The following is a 21,574-nucleotide window of genomic DNA, read 5'->3' as shown; positions in this document are numbered from 1 at the left end:
TCGAAAGTGTTAGTTTTATATATAAAAAGAATGTGTGTGTACTTTGTACGCACGTAAGAAGTTATACTTCTATTATATGATTTCTTAAAAATAAATATACTTTAAACAGTTTGTTTTAATTTTTTTTTAAACACCAAACTAATTTTGTGCTTACCGCTTTCAAAAAAATAAAAAAAAGTATAGGATTGCACTGGATTCGAACTCACGACCTCTCGATCTCTGGCCGAATTAGTCGAGGCATTGGAGCACAAAAAAGGCCTTACTCTCGATTTTTGGAGCAGTAAGACGGATTTTAATGCAGTTTGGTGCGTTGGATTCGTGAGAATGTCAGGAAATTTTGTGAACTATTGTAATGAATAAGAAATCTGAAATTGCATTTGTGCATAAGAAAAATTCATTTCAAAAGTGCATTTTGAAATAGGCACTTATTATAAATTTGCAACCCGGTAAATAGTTGGGCAACATCCCGATTGATTATTTTAATTATTTTTAATTATTTTTAATCATTTATAAGTCCATATAATAATAGTCTAAGATGTCAATAACCATTAATAATAAACAAAAAAAATTTCCTTATGTGGGAATCGAACCAAGTACTAACAGGTCCGTAGCTAAATACACATACCGCTAATCTACGCAGACACTTGCTAGACAACGGCGATATTAGGTATAAACAAAACAAATTGGTAAGTAAAAATTGTCTTATCTGGGACATATAGTGAGGGGAAGTCGATATAAAATATTACAACTGATCCTTAAAGGCAAAATAGAGGGCCGTAGAGGTGTAGGAAGAAAACAAGTTTCTTGGTTAAAAAACATTCGAGAATGGACTCAGATATCAAATGCAGGACAACTATTCCATATTGCAGAAGATCGAGACGCCTTCGCAATGGTGATTGCCATCGCCAACGTCGGATAATTCTGATATGGCACGTGAAGAAGAAGAAGTAAAAATTGTAAAGAAAATTACTACATACTTAAATGTATTATAAAATTAATATATTCCTAAATTTTAGAAGAAACATTCGTAAATAGGTATTATTAATATCTATTAATGTTACTAAATGAAATATAAATATTTTGACGTTTCACAATTTGACAATTCACTTTTAACTGCAGTGCCTTAAAATTTTTAAAGCACCGGTGCTTTAAAACTTTTAACTGCAGTGCCTTAAAATTTTTAAAGCACCGGTGCTTTAAACTAGCATTTTTAACGCTCCTATGGAGTGCTATAAATTGCATTTTTAACACGTTTGTAGAAAAATATATTTAAAAACACTAATATATTCTTTCCGCACCTTTTCTGGACTGATAAATACATAAATTAAAACATTTAGTAACGAACTCCATACTGCCTGTGTGCGCAGATTACTAAAATTTCACCCTCAATGAAATCGCGCCTAAAGAAGTATAACTTCAAAAAGACAGTATAACTATTAACTAACCTTTGTTTTTGTTTCTCTTCTCACAAATTTTAAAACGCAACAACCATACATAACCAAATCGTCAACCGTCCACACCACAGCTGTGCTACAGCTGCCATATTGGATAATTTTTGACATGTCATTTGAACATCCAATCAGAACAAAGTTATAATGCGCATGCGCCCGGATCGTACGTTTTAATATATAAAAATTCACCCTCATATCGCGCGTAAAGAAGTATAACTTCAAAAAATCAATGTTTTTCAATGGTATACTCATTTACGATTCACTAAATTTTTGCTGTAGAAAAATTTTTTTCAAACCAAGTTTTGGGAATTAAATAACCTACAATCTCATATTTAAACATTTTTTCGTATCCTTGATGCTAATGTTTCTATTCTGAAGAGAATGGCTTTTTTAATAAATTACAAAAATTCGTTATTCGCTTTACACTCCAGTTTTTTAAAAACTAATCATTCTAAACCAGTCAAACTTCTAGAATCTATTAATAATACATAAATAAATAAGAATGAATAAGGCCAATGACTAAAAACACCGCTAACTTATATTATTATGCTTCCAAGTGGATTTCGCCTTTTTTTTTCAAAAAAATATATTGATTTTTTAACCGTAACTTTTTAATTTTTAATTTTAGAAAGTTTGGTAAAAAAGAATTTTGTAGGTTTTTACAAGATCTATGAGGCTATTAATATTAAATCCTTTTAAAACCCTCAGTCACAAAAAGAGGTGACATTGAAAGGGTTGGTAAATGTGGTTTTTGTATGTTATTACAAGTTTTAATTGTCAATAGCTCACCCAATTTTTGCCGTAGAAAAAATTTTTGCTAACCAAATTCTTGGGAATTAAATAAGCTACAATTTCATATTTAATAGTTATTTATGATATAAGTGTTAAAAGTACAATTTTAAGGCACGCATGTGAAAGTTTGCAGAATGAGCGAAGCGAATTCTGCAATTCAGATGAGTGCCTTAAAAATGTACTTTTTAACACGTATATCATACAATATTTTTTCTGCAAACGTTATAAATTTATAAAATACAATATTTTTGTTAATTGCTGAAACCATAAAAGCTATGACCCGTAAAAGGTAGAACTGGTTGTCTACACTCGAGGGGAATATCTAAAATTCTTAGCGAAAATATTATACCGTTACATTAACTTGTTTTTTCTAGAAACGTGTTAAAAATGCAATAATACAGTTTAAATTAAATTTTAAAAACCTTTTAAACCACCTTTTTCAAATTGAGCAAGTTGTACTATTAATATTAATATTAATAAATGAAATATAAATATTTTGACGTTTCACAATTTGACAATTCACTTTTAACTGCACTGCCTTAAAAATTTTAAAGCACTAGTGCTTTAAAGTAGCATTTTTAACGCTCCTATGGAGTGCTAAAAATTGCATTTTTAACACGGTTGTAGAAAAATATTTTTATGTACTCTGTCATATTATGTATAAGTTTTTAGTTTGTGAAAACTGTCATTATAGATAGCAGTGCGTGAAGGGTTTAAAGTGTGCGTGAAGTAACAATGTATTTTAAATGGGATTTACTTTTTCGCACTGTTTTTGACACACTTTCATATAATCAAATATCCTTAACTTTCGGGTTGTCATGGTGATGACGAAGAGTTACAGTTTTTTTATTTGTTTATCGTAGATAAAATATTGTATGAAACTGTGCGTGAAGTACTTTTTGCGAACTTACGCGATGTATAGCACTCGCTCCGTTGTCGCTCGTGCTCTAAATATCGCGTGCGTTCGCAAAAAGCATACTTCACGAACTGTTTCATAAATAACTATTTCGTATCTTTGATGGTAATCTTCCTATTCTGAAGAAAAGGGCATTTTTTACCAAACTACAAAAACTCGTTATTCGCTTTTAACTCCATTTTTTTTTAAACTAATCATTCTGAGCCGATCAAACTTTTAGAACCTGTTAATAATACATAAATAAAGAAAATTAAATCAGGCAAATGACTGATTTTAATTAGGGTGGTGATTAGGGGGCTGTTTCCGATCACTTTTTGCTGAAAAAAATAGGGACTGACATTCTTTTCATTATAAGTCGCTTAATTTTTGAGCTAGACTTTTTTTATTTCTGGAGATAGTTATTTTTAAATAGTTTAAATTAGTTTGAACAAGTTATCCTCGAAAAATGCATAGTTTTCCCGTCTTTTGACTTTGAAACTACAATATTTAGCATTTGTCGAAGAAGAGCTAACATATTATAATAAAGTATAGCTCGATATTATTGGTCGTAAAGAAAATTAAAAAAACGGTTGTGTTGATTTTTCAAAAGGTACATTTTTGTTAAGTAAAGTTGTTTTGATAAAACGAAAACTTTTTGAGTTATTAGCAGAAAACTGATTAAAACATTGATTTTTTCGATATAAAACTAACACTTTCGATAGCGAATAAATCGAAAACTATTAATTTTATCAAAAATGTATAGAACGTTTTTTGCTTATAATGAATGTTTTTACCAACTTTTGTGGTCAAAATATAATAAAAAATTTCCACCCCCGGAGAAGGGGTGGCAACCACCCCCATGGTAAAAGCGCCTTTTGGCATCATATAGATTTTAATCCTTGGACTATCCACTACTTATTCTCAAATTTTCAAGCAAATCGATCCATTCTGTAAAAATTGCGAGGTTTTGTCCTTCAGTACTTGGACTATCTACCTAATTCAGGTGTTCAAAATGTCCTCCGTTGTTAATTTGACGGTAGAATGTGTCTATTACATTTCTCCATCTTTCTCTAGAAATTAATATAGATTCATCGATCATTATTTGCCGTAGATCTGCAACACTTGGTAGTTTAGTTTTATAAATTCTACTTTTCACGTGTCAAATAAAATTAATCTTTAGTATTCATACCGGTTAAACGAGGAGGCCATTCAATACTAGCTAATTTACCAATCAGTCGTCCGGGAACTGTCTGATGTAAATAATTCCGAACATTTACAAAAAAATGAGCAAGAGCTCCGTCTTATCTCATTCAAAATTTGCTCCAAATTTCTTTTTTTAAGGCAGGTCAGATTTAGCAATTAATACAATTACAATTAACACAAAACTTTTTAATAAACGTCAAGCTACTGTTAGTTTTATGAATTAATGTCAAAATCACAGCATTCTATATTTACTGAATTACTTCAAAACTATTTGGCACTGAGAAGTTTTATTTATTTTAGACCTTCTTGACCAGATACCAAGTACATGTGGTTGAACTCATATATTTCCTCTCTCACTGAATAGTGCCAATCTGTATATAAATATGTATAATTTGTATTTTTTATTTGCAAGCCACTGTTTGGAAACAATTTCCTTGTCCATGTAAAGGTTAGTATATTTTAAAAACAACAATATATAGTACCAGAACTCCATATAAATTTTTTTGATTAACCAGAATAAAAAATATCGCTTATTGTTTTCACCCAATTTTGAAAAAATGTGAAAACTTTGAATTATCCACGCCCGTCTGTCCGTCTGTCTGTCTGTGAACACAACTCCTCCGTCATTATACCACGTAGAATGACAAATGAGGTGTCAAATGAAAGCTTATAATCCAAGGATGGTACTAAAGGTGAGAAATTTGATCTAGGCTGTCTGTCCGTCCGACCGCGAATATTACTCCTCCGTCATACCAGGTAGAATGACGAATGAGTTGTCAAATGAAAGCTTATAATCCAAGGATGGTACTAAAAGGTGATAAATTTGACCTAGGCTGTCTGTCCGTCCGACCGCGAATATAACTTCTCCGTCATGATACCAGGTAGAATTACAAATGAGGTGTCAAATGAAAGCTTACAATCCAAGAATGCTACTAAAGGTGAGAAATTTGACATAGGACTTCTGGTTTTAGAAAAGCAACCAGAAGTACTGTTTTAAAGTCAACGGAATAGTAAAAGTAGTCAAGACGAGAATAAATATATACTTCCGGTTTCATGACTGTCTGTCTATCCGTCTGCGAATACAACTCCTCCGTTATTAATACAGATAGAATGACAAATGACGTGTCGAATGTAAGCTTATAACCCAAGGATGGTATTAAAGATGAGAAATTTGACATCAGATTTCCGGTTTTAGAGTTGCAACCGTAAGTACTGTTTTAAAGTCACCGAAATAGTATAAGCGATATATCATTCGACGTGCCTTATCAAAATGAGAAAAAATGTAAAATTTTGGTTTTAATATCATTTCCGGTTAAAAACTTCTAACCAGAAGTGCCATTATAGTCGCAGAAATAGTACATGTAATACATCAATCGAAGCGTATTGAAAAGCTGAGTTTGAATCTTTCGTTCCGGTTTTGAAGTCATTTCTGATTAAAACAATGATGACCCAAAGTTTAGTAAAATGACTCAAAATTAGTAAAATCGTATATCAATCGACGCAAAGTTACACGAAGACTTCAAATATCGACTTCCAGTTATACTTTCGATTACTTTGGGTGAAAACCTTTTTTTTTTTTTTTTATTTTATTATCAGCATCAACCACTTTGGGTTATTAGCTGTACTGTCATTAATACATGGTTACTTAAATCTAATAACATTTTGACTATTACATAAGTTCACATTTAGGTAACAATATAATTTACAAATTAAGAATTATAAAATGTTAACAGTGGTTATAGTTTGCTTAAAACATTAATGTCTTTCAAATAATTAAACAAATGTGTAAGCTTACAGTGTGATCCTAAGACTGCTTTTATATTGAGAGGTATGGAGTGTTTTTGTCTTTCATTAAGATATTTAGGACACTCTATTAATATATGTGTTACATTGATGTCGCAATTACACAGGTCACAAATAGGGCGATTTGACTTAGAGATTAGGTAGCTGTGAGTAAGTCTGCTATGCCCTATGCGTAAACGATTTAGCTTCACAAACAGCTGGCGATTTAGGTCTATCTCACACCAAGGTTCAATTGAGGGCTTTATTGTGTGTAGAGATGATTGTGAAAGATTCCATTCGTTTTCCCATTTGTTTAACACTTTTTCTTTAAGGAATGGTTTGTAATCGGAAACAGGCACTAAGTTCACTAACACTGAAGACGCACTGTGTATTGCTTCTCTGGCATGGAAATCTGCTTTTTCGTTTCCTTGAAGTCCAATGTGTGATGGAACCCATATAAAGCTTACTTGCTGCATCATGTTCTTCAGTAAATGTAATTGTTCTTTTATTAAAATACTTATAGGATTACTTGTATATAACTGTTCTATCGTATGTAATGCACTGAGTGAGTCGGTAATTATGACAGATTTTGGAATTTTTTGAGTACAAATGTGAATGAGGGCTTGCAGAATTGAATATAGTTCTCCAGAGTAAATACTGCAAGTGGAAGATAATTTAAATTGTAATATAGTGTTTGAATCTACAACTGCCGATCCCACACCATCAGCAGTCTTAGATGAATCTGTATAAATATAACAATGATCTGGGAAAGAAGCAAGTATGTTGAGAAAAGATTGATTAATTGTTGCATGGGGGGTATCAAGCTTATTGTATTTAGAAAGAGTTAGATCACATATTGCAGGAGGAAAGGTCCAGGGCGGAGGAGTAACTGTATTTGTCTGATTAAAAAATTTTGGGAATTGAATATTATTGAGAGAGAGGTATTTTCTGATTCTCTCGTAAAAGGGGGGGTTAGTTCTTTTTTTATTTACATAAGTTTCTTTGAAACGTTCTGCAATAGTGTGGTGAAAAGTGGGATGCGATTCTATTGCATATATGGATGATGCGTAGGCTAATGACAAGTACATTCTTCGGAAATTTAAAGGTGGTTCTCCGGTTAAACATTGTAAACTATTAATGGGGCTAGTACAGAATGCTCCTGTGGCTATTCTTAATGCTGTATTTTGTATGACTTCTAGTTGAGCAAGAAGTGTCTTCTTTGCAGATGAGTATACAATTGATCCATAATCGAGTTTGGATCGTACTAGAGATTTGTAAATAAGAATCAAACTTTTACAATCTGAACCCCAATTACGATTGCACAGTGTACGCATTAAATTGAGACCAGATTGACAGGATTGTTTAATGTGCATAATGTGGTACTTCCAAGATAGTTTTTTATCAAAGATCATTCCTAGAAATTTTAAGTGTTCCACATAAGTTAAGTTGTTTCCATATAACTGAAGATCTGGAGTTGTAGACTGCCGTTTTTTTGAAAATAAAATACATTTAGTTTTGGTTGTAGAGAATTGCAATCCTACAGCTTTCGACCAGTTTTCAAGGTGATTTAATGCACATTGTAAATTTTTCTGTATAGAAAGAATATTTTTTCCTCTTGAATATATAACTAAATCGTCAGCGTATAATCTCGCTTTAACAAGTTGTGGAAAGTTTTCTAAGATTTTGTTTATTGCTACTAAGAATAGTGTTGAACTAATAACAGATCCTTGAGGTGTTCCATTTGTTTGGTCTTTAGTGCTGGATAGTGTACCATTTATCTTAACCTTAAATTGTCTCTTACTAAGAAAATTTTGAATGAAATATAGCATGTTACCTTTGACGCCCCACTGACTTAGTGTGTTAAGAATGTCGTATCTCCAAGCCATGTCAAACGCTTTTGTTATATCGAAAAAAACCGCAAGACATTCCTGTCAAATTGCAAACGATTCATTTATCTCGGATTCTAGGTCAATTAAATTATCTATAGTGGATCTGTTCCTGCGAAAGCCGCTTTGTTCATTGATTATTAATTTATTATTTTCCAAAAACCACCTTAGTCTATTATTCACCATTTTTTCCAAGATTTTACACATTGTGTTGGTAAGCGAAATTGGCCTATAGGATTCGGGATCAGTTCGTGGTTTATTTGGTTTTAGTAATGGAACTATTATCGCCTGCGTCCATTTTGTGGGAAACTCATTATTAGTCCAAATTCTGTTGTATAGGTTAAGAAGATATTGTTTTCCATTATCTGGTAGATTTTGTAAGAAACTAACAGGAATATCGTCTGGTCCTGGCGCCGATTTTTTGCTGGTACTTAAAGAGTGATTAAGCTCTTCCATGGTAAATGTTATATTAAGAGGATTATCTTCAATGCAATTAAAATCTATTATTTTATTTTCCGAAATCATCTTGGTATTGATAAATTTTTTAGAAAAGTTGTTATTGCTGGAGTTCATTTCAAATTGTTTTGCTAATAAATCTGCTATTTCGTTATTAGATGTTACTATCTGTTTGTTATTGCATAGAAATGGAATCTTTTTATAGGTATTACTTCCAGATATTTTTCTAACTTTTTCCCATACGGTGCTTATAGGCATAGTGGAATTAATAGAGGACATAAATTCTTGCCAAGATTTTTTTCTGTTCTTTTTAGTTATATATCTAGCTTGAGCCCGTAACTTCTTATATTCTATAGTATTTTCAAATGTTTTGTGACGTTTCAATTTGTTAAAGGATTTTTTATATTTCTTTATTATATCAGTACACTCTGCGTTCCACCATGGTAATGAATTTCTTTTATGTAGAGTTTGTGTTTTACCTATATGATTTTCATCGGCAAGATGGATTAATGATATAAACGAATTCAAAAGTTCATCTATATGATGATTTTCGGTGACTTCTTTTAAGCTATGGCAGTTCTGTTGAATATACTTTTTGAATAAATACCAATCGGCTTTCTTTAGATTCCATTTTGGAATTGGGGTTGTATTAGTATCTTCATAATTACTGTTAAAAGAGACTTTAATAGGATAATGATCACTTCCAAATAAAAACGGAATTACATCCCATGAAAACTTTGCTGACAGTACAGGATCACATAATGACAGGTCGATAGCTGATGAAGTACCTGTATGAATATTATATCTTGTTGATTGTCCATCATTCAGTACGTTTAGGTTTTTTGAGGTAATTATGTTTTCTAAAATTTTGCCCTTGGAATTTATTCCAAGAGATCCCCATATTGGATTATGGCTGTTAAAATCACCAACGATTATTCTGGGAGTGGGAATCTGATCTAATACATCTGAAATATCTGCTTCTGTGATAGGTAAGTCAGGTGGAATATAAATATTACAGATATTCATTTTTTGTGGAAAGGACACTGATACTCCTACTACTTCTAAATTACTATTGATTACTAATGCTTCTGATTCATATTTTTTGTTAACATACGTAACAACTCCTCCACTAGCGATATTTGCGTTGTCTCGGTTTTTATGGAAACAAGAATAATTCTTCATGTCATAACTATGATATCCTTTAAAGTTTGTTTCTTGTAAACATATTATTGATGGTGAGATTATTGAACATAAATGTTTAAGCATTTCTAAACGGGGATAAAACCCGTTAACATTCCATTGTAGTATCGGTTCGAAGATTTTAGTTTATTTCTGGAGCTGAATTTGTCGAACAATCACTATCTTGATAAGCGGGATCGTCTAGCATTTTTTCGATTTTGTTTATTAATTTAGTGCATTTAGTTTTCATGCTTTTTTCTGTAAAATATGGCTTAATTGTTGTTAACATGTAAATAAAGTTGGGTATATCCGTTGTGTATGTTTGTAATAAACTAATGGGATCAGTCGAGCTAGTATAATTTTCAAAAAAGTCAAGTGTTTGTTCATATGTTAAGTTAAAATTATTTGACGTATCGTGAAATACTGTTTTTGTTGGCATCATTATTTCCTGAATTGATCTGGTAGATTCAGTTTGCTTTTTTTGTTTCTTTTTGGTTTGTGTTGGTACTTTAAATTCTTTATTTAATTCTTCAGTGGGAGATGGAGTAGTATTAATTTCCGAAATTGTTCTCTTATTGGTCGTTGACTGATCCTTAGATATACAATTAGTTTCCATAATTAATACGGGGGGCATTAAATTAGTATCTGTTTGTTGGTTAAGTGAAGGTTCGGCACTAGAATTACTGACTGGATGATTTGGTTCCATTTCTAGGGGTGATGGAATAGACTTGGGGGATTCTTGTGGTTGTTGTTGTATTGGTTGTTGTTGTATTGGTTGTGGTTGTATTGGTTGTTGTTGTATTGGTTGTTGTTGTTGTATTGGTTGTTGTTGTATTGGTTGTTGTTGCATTGGTTGTTGTTGTATTGGTTGTTGTTGTATTGGTTGTTGCGGTTGGTGTTGCATATGAGAGGAATCATTTTGTTGATTATGATTTGAACAATTTGCTGCAACGTGACCAGTGTTCTTACAGATAAAACATGAAGGTTTATCTAAACTTAAATATATGCGATACGAAGTTTGATCATATGTCATTAAGAAAGAAGAGGGAAGGTCTATATCTACAAGTGGTTGAATATAAGTTTGTCTTCTAAAACTGAGGACGTGTTGAAATTCTGGAAGTTGACTACCGATTCTAAGGAAGGTTAAAGGTGACATTAATTTAAGACCAAATTTGGTTAACTCATTCTCTATTAGAATATGTGGAATAGAAGGGCAAACACCCGATAGTAACAGTCTTTCGTTTGGAGTTATCAATTTTCGTGCTTTTAGATTTTCGCCTTTAATTGTTATTTCTGCTGGACCGGACATAAATTTTTCCACCAGGGATTCGCTGGAGAGATAAATACATATTCTGTTATTTGATAGCCTTGATGAAAATAAAATATTCCGTGGATGAACAACTTCACTAAGTGCTATTAAGTACTCTTCTATTTTAGTATCAGGTAGCGAATTAAATAAAATTGCTTGCAGCTTTGAAGGAAATTGAATTGAAGAAGCATTGTTAAGCACAGTTGAATATGAGGTTTTGTTTTGAGGTTGTTGATGATCTTCAGTCATGATTGTTGACAAATTAGTTAGGTCGGATCTGGTATCATTTGGTATACTCATTAGTAATTATAAACCAGTTTCAGAACCAGAACTAGTTCCGAGAACTGGCCTTTCGGCCGTCACTTAACCTTACAAACGGTATGCTTTGTAATGTTTTGAATAAATAATTAATAAAAACTCACTGGTTTATTCCGTAAGGTAACTGCACTATATACTATTACTTTTTGCTTATTTTCAAGTTTATTTGGATATAAACTACTTGAAAGAAGATGATTTTTTGGGACTGAAATGTAAACACAGTTTGTGTTACCATGTTCAGGACCGGACTCCGGTGAAAACCTTACGAAGTCCAATTACTTGTTTACATCGGGATTACTGACAGTGAATAAAACTAGAAAAATTCCAGTAATCCAAATAGAAACTAATATTCTACTTATTATAAATAATTTCTCATATTCGCAATAAACTATTACGAATGGAACAGAAATTTAATTGCTCTTGGTGCTGAAAATAAGAGACTATTGGTAAATGCCGAACAGAACAGATTTAAAACATTCTGCAGAGCAAATCAGATGAGGTTCACAAGAGGAAAATAATGGAGGGAATTATCGCTGTTATCCCTATTAGAAGAATATCGAAAAAGCTGAGCGTGAATGGAGAGTGATTAGCGATCGACAGAATGGAAGTAAAATAAAATAACCAAGTCTACTTCGCGCAGGCGTGATGAGCACGTGGTGGCTCAAGGCCACGGTTCAACTTAATCTTGTCGTATTGCCGAGGAAAATATGTAGATAATAGAAGAAAATATGTATAAAAACGTAGTAAAACACTTCATGGAGATATTGAAAACATCCAAACATTAGATCAAAGTTAAAAAAATTCGAAGTTATGAAGGTGGAAAGAAAAAACATTATGTCGAAATGATTGCCACATTTTAGATAAATTGACATACTCGTCACTGGATTCTCTCTTAAAACTTTTCGTTCATATTTCGCAGTAGAAAACGACTTTTATTATTTTTTAGACAAATTTCAGTAAGTACATTAATTTTCCAGACTCCAAAGATGCTGCACCAGTTAAACCACATCTTTCTAACAAAGATTATTCCAATTCTACGGGAACTATATTATCTGAAGACTATGCAGAAATCGTCGAAGAGGGAGATTATTCCATTCCTGTAGGTAATACATTTTTTTGTTCATTATATTCGCGTATTTTAACACGTGTAGTAATCAGTGGTGTCTAAGGTGAGTTAAAATCGGGAACATAACTAAAGAAGAAATAATTTGTTTCGACTAATAGGCAAAAGATTGCAGATTTTATAAATAAGAGAACGGAAACCTATTAAGGGTACTTTTACTTTCTCAATTTAAACAACAATCGATTTTTGTATTTTTATCTAAAGACATTCCTTAATAGAAATACTGTCTTACAATCTTATTAAGAAATTCGAAGTAGAAACGTATAAGTCATAGGTGTATTTATAACGGTACCTATCTGAGTTAAAACTCATTTGTATTCAAAAACGCTCGCGACGCCTAACCTGTGCATCTGCAACTCGGCCATTATATGTATCAGGTGAACTTTCACATAATTATAGACTAACGAATTACTATTTTTTAGTAAAAAATTACGAATTGAATAGACACCAAATCGAATTGCAAGAGATATTAGGAGAAGGTCAGTTCGGAGACGTCCATAAAGGTTGTTTTAAGACGACGGAAGGAATGCTCGTTCCAGTTGCTGTCAAGACGTGTAAAGGCGACGCTGATCTAGCTACCACAGAAAAATTCTTGGAAGAAGCATGTAAGTATGGCGCAATTGAGTTAAATTTAAGGAGATGTTTGGTTTGAAATTTTTTTTTATTAATTTAAATGAAAATGCATGATTTCAAGAATGCTCTCTGAAAATTTCAGATTGATTGGAGTAAAATTACCAGAGATACAGCATGTTGAATATCCCTACCTTCGACTCGCTTTGCCGCCGTTTCGAACCAGCACGCTTGAGCGTAGTAAGAAACGTTCAACATCTGTTCCCCCTCTCTTTGGTAGATTACTCCGCGATTCAAAAATATATTCCGATTTGCATTACTTTACGATCTGACAAACAAGAAGATGAAGACGAAGTTGTCAAAAATTTAAACGCGTTTTTTAAAAACTGCTTTTTCAAAGTCGGTGGACATTGTATCTCAAAAACTACTTGACCAATCCTCCAGAAATTTTGCATATATTTTCTTTAGACATTTCTTGGAAGGTAACGCTGTCAAGATATATTCATTTTTATGCCTATTTTTTTTTTACAATAATAAATATCTTTATTTTCACCCTTTTGTTAAAAAGAATTTCGTTTTTTGCCTTCCGAGTGATACCAAGGACTCAAAAATTGTTAAAAATACAACAACTCGACAGAGTTACCTCGAGAAACTCACAAGCTAATAAAGTTTTCCTCGATTTTTTTTAATATTCTTTGAATTGTACTTAATAAGCTTATTTAATTTAAAAATAAAATAATTGTACCATAGTTTAAAAAAATCACAAAAATGTGCTTGAAAATGTTGATTTCAAACCATACTCCTCCCCCTTAAGCTGCATCATCATTTTTATATTAACCCATTAACGCCCAACTTATTTTTTTTTCTTTAAACATTTTAATTATATATTAATTAATTCATTCATTAAGCATTACAATCCCTAGGGAATATAGCTAACGCCATGGTGTTCAAAATCCTATTCTTGGGTCAGATGGATTACTCCTCTATGTCCTTTATACATATTGCTTGTTATCTATATTTGCTGCCGTCGTAACTCTTTTCCATTTCTTCCTATCCTTGCACTGAACTTTCCAGCCTTTAACATTCACTGCTCTTATATCTTCTTCTACATTATCCAGCCATCTTCTTCTAGACCTTCCTCTACACCTGGGTCATAGTGGTGTCCAGTTAGTTATCCTTCTCAACATATCTGATTGTGGGCGTCTCTGTATATGTCCTATCCATTCTAAGCCAAAAGATTTTATGTATCTGACTATATTTTCTCACTTCAATTTCAGCATTTCTTTTCATTCTTCTTTCTTCCTCTCTTGTTACACTGTGGCCCAGTATCGTTCTCATTATTTTTCTTTCAAATCTTCCTTTTTCTTGTTAATCGTCGTTGTTTCCATCCCATATGTAACAACAGGTCTTATATAGGTTCATCGTTGTTGTCTTACTTAGAGTCTTGCTTCTCAGCAGGTTTCTATTTATTCGATGTTTTTTTGCCTTTCAGAATTCTTTCCTCTGTTGTCTCTTTCCCGGTTTCCCGATTGTTACTTCCAAGTAGCTAAAGGTGGATACAGTTTCAAATTTATGGTTCTGTGTTATTAGATATTTCGGAGTTGTGTGAGCATTCTAGTGATTCGATCTATAAGGAATTGATCTTCGATACGTTCAGTCATGACCGCTGTGTCATCTGCATATCTGATATTGTTAATAGTGTCTCCCCTAATTCGAACTCCACATTGCCCTTCCAAGACTTCGTTAAATATTATTTCTGAGTACACGTTAAACAAATTTGGTGATAACACACAACCTTGTCTGACACCTCTTTGAATGCAAATTTTGTCTGTTTCATTGCCACATACCAGAATAGAAGCTTCTTGATTCCAATACATAGATGTTGTAAGTCTCAGATCTTTATCATCTTTTCATTCATTCTCTCTCTGCCTTATCCCTATGCGGGGTCGACTTCCCTAATTGCATTTCTCCACACAATTCTATCTTGGGTCATATCAATGTTAATCCCCTTTACCAACATGTCCTGCCTTATCGTCTCCTCCCAGGTCTTCTTTGGTCTTCCTCTCCTACTCCTTCCAGGGATCAGCACTTCAGCTATTCTTCGTATTGGGTGATTAAAGTCTCGACGTTGAACATGACCAAACCATCTTAATGTATGCTCTCTCATTTTGGCGTTAATTGGTGCCACACCTAGACTTCCCCTAATATACTCATTTCTAATTTTATCCTTCTTTGTAACTCCACTCATCCATCTAAGCATTCTCATTTCCGCCACATGCATTCGTTGTTCCTCTTTCTTCTTCACTGCCCAACATTCAGTTCCGTACATCATAGCCGGTCTTATGGCTGTTTATAGAATTTTCCCTTCAGCTTCATTGGAATTTTTCTGTCACACAACACACCACTCGCTTCTTTCCACTTCATCCACCCAGCCCTAATTCTACTGCATGCATCTCCATCTATTTCTCCATTACTCTGTAATACCGATCCTAGGTACTTAAAACTATTGCTAAAAACAATCATTTCACCATCCAAAGATACCATTTTATTTGTAGTAACTCCATCTTTAAATGAACACAACAACCAAATACTCTGTTTTTGTCCTACTAAGTTTTAAACGTTTTTCCTCCAGAGCTTGTCTCCACTGTTCCAGTTTTTGTTCTAAGTCTCTTTCACTATTTCCTACTAACACTACATCATCGGCATACATTAGGCACCATGGAATGCTACCCTGTAGTTTCGCTGTTATCTGGTCCAAAACTAATGAGAATAAATAAGGATTAAGCACCGAGCCTTGGTGCAATCCTACTTTCACCTGAAATTTATCAGTCTTTCCCACACCTGTCCTAACACTAGTCGTTACTCCCTCATACATATCCCTCACAATCTTTACATATTCACCAGGGACTCCTTTCTTATTGAGTGCCCACCACAGAATCTCTCGAGGAACTCTATCATATGCTTTCTCAAGATCAATGAATACCATATGAGCGTTTGTTTCTTTACTCCTGTATTTTTCCATTAACTGTCTTATAATGAAAATTGCATCTGTTGTTGATCTACCCTGCATAAAGCCAAATTGATTCTCGGATATTTCGGTCTCATCACGTATCCGTCTATCAATTACTCTTTCCCATATTTTCATGGTGTGGCTAAACAGTTTTATAGCCCTGTAGTTTGTACATTGTTGTATGTCTCCCTTGTTTTTGTAGACAGGTACTACTATACTGCTTCTCCATTCGTCTGGCATCTGTCCAACTTCCATAATGCTATTAAATAGACCTGCTAGCCAACTTATTCCTGTCTCTCCCAATGCTCTCCATACTTCCCCAGGAATATCATCTGGTCCGACTGCTTTTCCTTTCTTTATTTTTTGAAGCGCTTGAGCCACTTCTCTTTTGTTATTCTGGTAACCATTGATGGTACTGTCTCCGTTAACTCCACAGACTGTCTGTCAAATTCTTCATTTAATAAACTGTCAAAATACTTTCTCCATCTCTTTTTGACATCCTTTTCGTGAATTAGTATTTTGTTATTTTCATCTCGGATACATCTAATCTGATTAATCTATTCATTCTTTATCATATATTCCAATTATTTCTAGATACTCAAACAGCCTATCATGTTGAACCCTATCAAACGCCTTTTCAAAATCTATTGAGCAGACGTAAATGGGTAAAATGATAGACAACTCAAATTTGTCCATATTTAGTCAAAATGCTTAACAATTTTTTATAGTTATTCACGAAATATCACATCTATTTTCATTTTAGACATTATGCAGAAATTCGACCACCAGCACATAATAAAACTGATAGGTGTGTGTTCCGAATCTCCCGTTTGGATAGTAATGGAGCTAGCCCGATTAGGCGAGCTGCGGTCCTATCTTCAAAAGAACAAGACCCGACTGGACCTTTCCACTCTCCTCTTGTATGCATTCCAGCTGTCGACGGCTTTAAGTTACTTAGAATCTAAGAAGTATGTACATAGAGATATTGCTGCCAGAAACGTGCTCGTCAGTACTGATAGATGTGTCAAATTGGCCGATTTCGGGCTGTCCAGGTGGATGGGAGACGACCAAAGTTACTATAAGGCATCTAAGGGAAAATTGCCCATTAAATGGATGAGTCCCGAAAGTATTAATTTTAGAAGATTTACCACTGCTAGTGATGTATGGATGTTTGGTACGTACCTTTATATTCTTATATTAGCAATATATAAAACGATTTTTTCCTAGCTACCTATCGTTTAATTTTATGTTTCCTATTTTCCTTTATAAATAGAAAAAAATAGTATTTGGTACGGTTCGTTTTCTATTTATTTAATTTATTTAAAAAAGGTACCCCCCTTTAAGATGCAAAATGCTCTCACTCTCAAAATTTATTTTTTTTATTTTGTTTTACGTTTTATGTAATTAAAAAATAAGACCCAGCGCAGTTTTTAGCACAGGAGAAAAGAAGTAAAAGAAATAAAAACTATGTAGAACCTGAGGAAGAACCGAGAGAAAAATAAAATAAAAACAACAGAAATGGAATAATCAGCCTTAAAGGAAAACGGAAGTCAAGGAAATAAAAAAGAATATGTGTGTACTTTGTACGCACGTAAGAAGTTATACTTCTATTATATAATTTCAACGAAATAAATATACTTAACAGTTATAATACAAAAAATTAACAATAATTACCAAAAATTAAATAAAAAAAAAGTATGAATCGTCCGGGATTTGAACCCGCGATCTCGAGATCTCTTGATCTCTGGTCCAATGCCCTACCAACCAGGCTATCAAGGCGTCTGTTGTTAACGTTTCGCATATACATAATTACACATCACGGTGACAAGTGAAATATAAAAATAGATATTTTATTATTTTACGCCCAAGGAAGACAAATCCAAAGACACAAAAATTATAATAAATAATACATTTACTAAAAAACACTAATATATTATTTTAATGGCTTATTTACGCTGATACATAATTTGAAAGATTAGCAACGAACAGCATACTGTTGAACGTAAAGGAATAAATTATTAATCACCTAGGTAGATCTTGGCCATAGAAATAAGTTGCTTTAAACTGCAGTGAAATATATCGCAGTAAATACTTAAGGCATTACAATAGCTGCACATGACGAATAGAGGAGAATTCAACATAAGGTTAGTTCTAGCTTGTGTATTTCTGAATGTAATCGAATTTCTTACTAGATAAGACGGATACTATTATAATAAATATACAATAAAATGTTTTAATAATACTCATCTTACTCCCGAGGAAGACAAATCCAAAGACACAAAAATTATAATAAATATATTTACTAAAAACACTAATATATTCTTTTCACACCTTTTCTTGCACTGATATATTTATACTTAACTTGAAAGATTTAGCAACTAAACGCCATACTGTCTGTGTGCGCATGCGCGCAGGATTATGAAATTTTACTCTCAATTGCGCCTAAAGAAGTACAAGTTCAAAAAAATGTACAAGCATAGAAATAAACGAGAGGAATGAAATATAAATGATAAAAACATAAAACAAGGAAATAATGAGAACGAAAAAGAAGTCACAAGAATGGTAACAGCAAGAGAAAAGAAGGAAAATGAGGAATAAAGAAGAAAAGAAGTGATAGAAACAACAAACTATATAGAATCGGAGAAATACCTGAGAGGAATAAAATAAATACGAAGGCAACATGAAAAAACAAAGAAATCCAGGAGAAAGGCCAAGAAAACAAAAGTAATTATAAAATAATCTACAAATACTGAACGAAAACGAAGACACAAAAAGCGAACAATAAAAGAAGCGAAAGAATGAGTCATAAAGAAGAAAAGAAGTGAATAAAATAAAAAAACTATGTAGAACTGGAGAAAACCAAGAGACATCAAATAACTTCGATGGAAAATAGTAAAATGTAAAATCAATAAACGAATAGAACAGAGAAAAGAGGAAAAAATTAAATTGTGCCATATACAGTGCTAGTCAAAAGTCCGTACCCCCCTCGTATCTTTTGAACGGTTACACCTATAATAGTGAAATTTGGAAGGAGGAAATAAACGGACGTAAGCTTCTTAACTAGTCATGACAGGTGACGTAATTATGACAGATGACTTTACAGCGCCACTGTGACAGAATAATTTCAAATGGGACCTTATGGCAAGTGATACCTCGTTTGAAAGGTATTGAAAATACCTATTCAGTCATACTAATTTTGTTTGAGTTTAAGCTAATTTTGATGAATAAATGAAATAAATATAAAATTGTAGTTTCGCATTTAATTAATAAAAATTCAAAATTCCGCATATGATTACTTGTCAAAAACGTTGACGTTGGCGTAAAAACTACTAGAGAATTGAAAAACATCAACTTTTTTGACAAAAAAACCATAGGCGGACATTTGAATTTTTATTCATTAAATGCGAAACTACAATATTATATTTATTTCATTTATTCAAAAAAATAAAAATAAACTAAATCCCAAAAAAATTAGTATGACTGAATAGGTATTATGTATACCTTTCAAACGAGGTATCACTTGCCATAAGGTCCCATTTAAAATTATCGGTCACAGTGGCTCTGCAACGTCATCTGTCACTATTACGTCACCTGTCATGACTAATTAAGAAGCTTACGTCTGTTTATTTCCTCCCTCCAAATTTCACTATTATAGGTATAACCGTTCAAAAGATACGAGGGGGGTACGGACTTTTGACTAGCACTGTATATTTTGTCTAATTATACTTTTACTGGTAATTTTGGTAACATTAGTGCTTCTATTTTCTAGGTGTGTGTATATGGGAGATTTTAATGTTGGGCGTAAAACCATTCCAAGGAGTCAAAAATAACGACGTCATCGGAAAAATAGAGAACGGGGAACGGCTGCCGTTACCTCCCAATTGTCCTCCTCGTCTTTATTCTCTGATGTCGCAATGTTGGTCGTACGAACCTAGTAAACGACCGACGTTCAAAGATATTAAAGAAATCCTCCAGGAGATTCTTCTGGAAGAAAGGAGCGCACAACAAGATACGATAAGGAGGGAGAACAGAAAGATGGCAACTATGTCTTGGGGACCTAGCGACGATTTTATTGCTCCTGTCAAACCTGATAGATATCCAATGAGAGGTAATATAAGAATTATTTAGTTAATATTATCAGTTGTAATATTTTATTATTGATTTCCCTTTACTATACGTCCCAGATAAGACATTTTCCTGTATGTAACAGTCTTTAGCAATTCTCTATCTTTGTTGATCCTTCTTAGTACTTCCTCATTAGTTTTTCTTGCTGTCCAAGGTATCTTCAGCATCCGTCTATGAATCCACATTTCCAATGTTTCATTTCTATGTATGTTTGATACTTTTAGTGTCCAAGTTCCGCACCATACAAAAGGACAGACCAAACATAGCACTTCATTTTCATAAAAGTAGTTTTAGTGTGCGAATGAAATGAATATTTAGCGCAAAAAGTGCCTCCGTGTTTCCTATAGCATTTTTAAAACCAAATTGGATATCTGAGATCTTCTTCGCTTCTTCTTTATCTTTAGGTGCCGTCTCCTCTTCGAATGTTGGCAATCATTAAGTCCAAACCATTCCCTAAGGTTCTTCAGCCATGAATTACGTCTCCTTACTCTGGATCTTTTTCCCTGGATTTTTCCTTGCATAATAGCATGGAGTATTAGGATATTTACCTCCTCTCATTAGAAGTCCCATATATCTCAGTTTTCTTCTCTTAATTGTTAGAAGAATCTTCTTCGCATTTGCTTCTAATTCTGTTGTGAAGTATTCTTAGGAGAATCTTAAGAGTGTGGCTTATTAGGCTAATTAATTGATATTCTGAGCATTTTGTGGCATTATGTTTTTTAGTTATTGCGACAAATGTGGACAGCCAGTCTGAGAGAACTACTCAGGTGTTATATGTTCCATTCAAAATGATTACTACTACTTTTAAGTTATCTTCATCTATTAGCTTCATTAACTCAGTCGGTGTATCATCTGGATCCAATTTTAGCATTTTTTATAGTGTGTTCTACCTCTGATTTCATAATTTCTTGGCCGTCAGTACAGTTTTGGTAGAATTTGGTTGTACAGTACGTTGATTTTTTTGTAGGTTGCACACTGAATACTTTCTATGACTTTTTTATCTTCTATTATCACCAGTGTGGCACCAGTCCAGGACGCATCTGTTTTGAGATGGACGTTGAGAGGTGACTCATGTTTTTTTGCAGAAATTGCTTAGAATTAACTCATATAATAATAATCGAGTTATCCTCCCACTCAGAAATGTCTCCCACAAAATGTCATAAAATGAAGGAAAAATTCGATTTTTTTCTTCGTTTTTTGATTATGACTTTCAAAGTAGGTATTCACTTCAGAGAAAAGTTGCACTGACATAAAAGTTGCGTAATTGAATTTCCTACAATATAGGATTGGTTAAAAATTTTAAAAATTGTCACCCTTGTTGCAAAATAGCTATAATTGCGAAAAACCCATAAAAAAAACAATTAGTCGCATTTTACGTTTTTCACGCATTTATGCTACACTTAAGACATTCATATTTTACACAAAAAAACTTAATAGTCAAACAATACTGTAAATTTGATTAAGATCGATTCAAA

At 33.1% G+C, this 21,574-nt stretch overlaps 1 protein-coding gene across 5 annotated transcripts in view; it reads left to right on the top strand.

Moving 5' to 3' along the window:
* Positions 1-21,574, top strand: part of LOC114325365 (focal adhesion kinase 1) — a 79,075-nt gene that overhangs the window by 39,298 nt on the left and 18,203 nt on the right. For 4 of the 5 annotated variants that reach the window (XM_050654397.1, XM_050654395.1, XM_050654399.1 and 1 more), the window contains exons 6-10: positions 4,754-4,789; positions 12,249-12,374; positions 12,817-12,999; positions 16,738-17,148; positions 19,744-20,082. In XM_050654397.1, coding sequence (XP_050510354.1) covers positions 4,754-4,789; positions 12,249-12,374; positions 12,817-12,999; positions 16,738-17,148; positions 19,744-20,082 — 1,095 coding nt within the window. The remainder of the gene's footprint in view (positions 1-4,753; positions 4,790-12,248; positions 12,375-12,816; positions 13,000-16,737; positions 17,149-19,743; positions 20,083-21,574) is intronic. The other variant, XM_050654396.1, reaches the window with a different exon arrangement.

Source organism: Diabrotica virgifera, chromosome 6, assembly GCF_917563875.1.
Source record: "Diabrotica virgifera virgifera chromosome 6, PGI_DIABVI_V3a".
NCBI classification, from domain to species: Eukaryota; Metazoa; Arthropoda; class Insecta; order Coleoptera; family Chrysomelidae; genus Diabrotica; species Diabrotica virgifera.
This window is presented reverse-complemented; position numbering and strand designations above follow the sequence as displayed.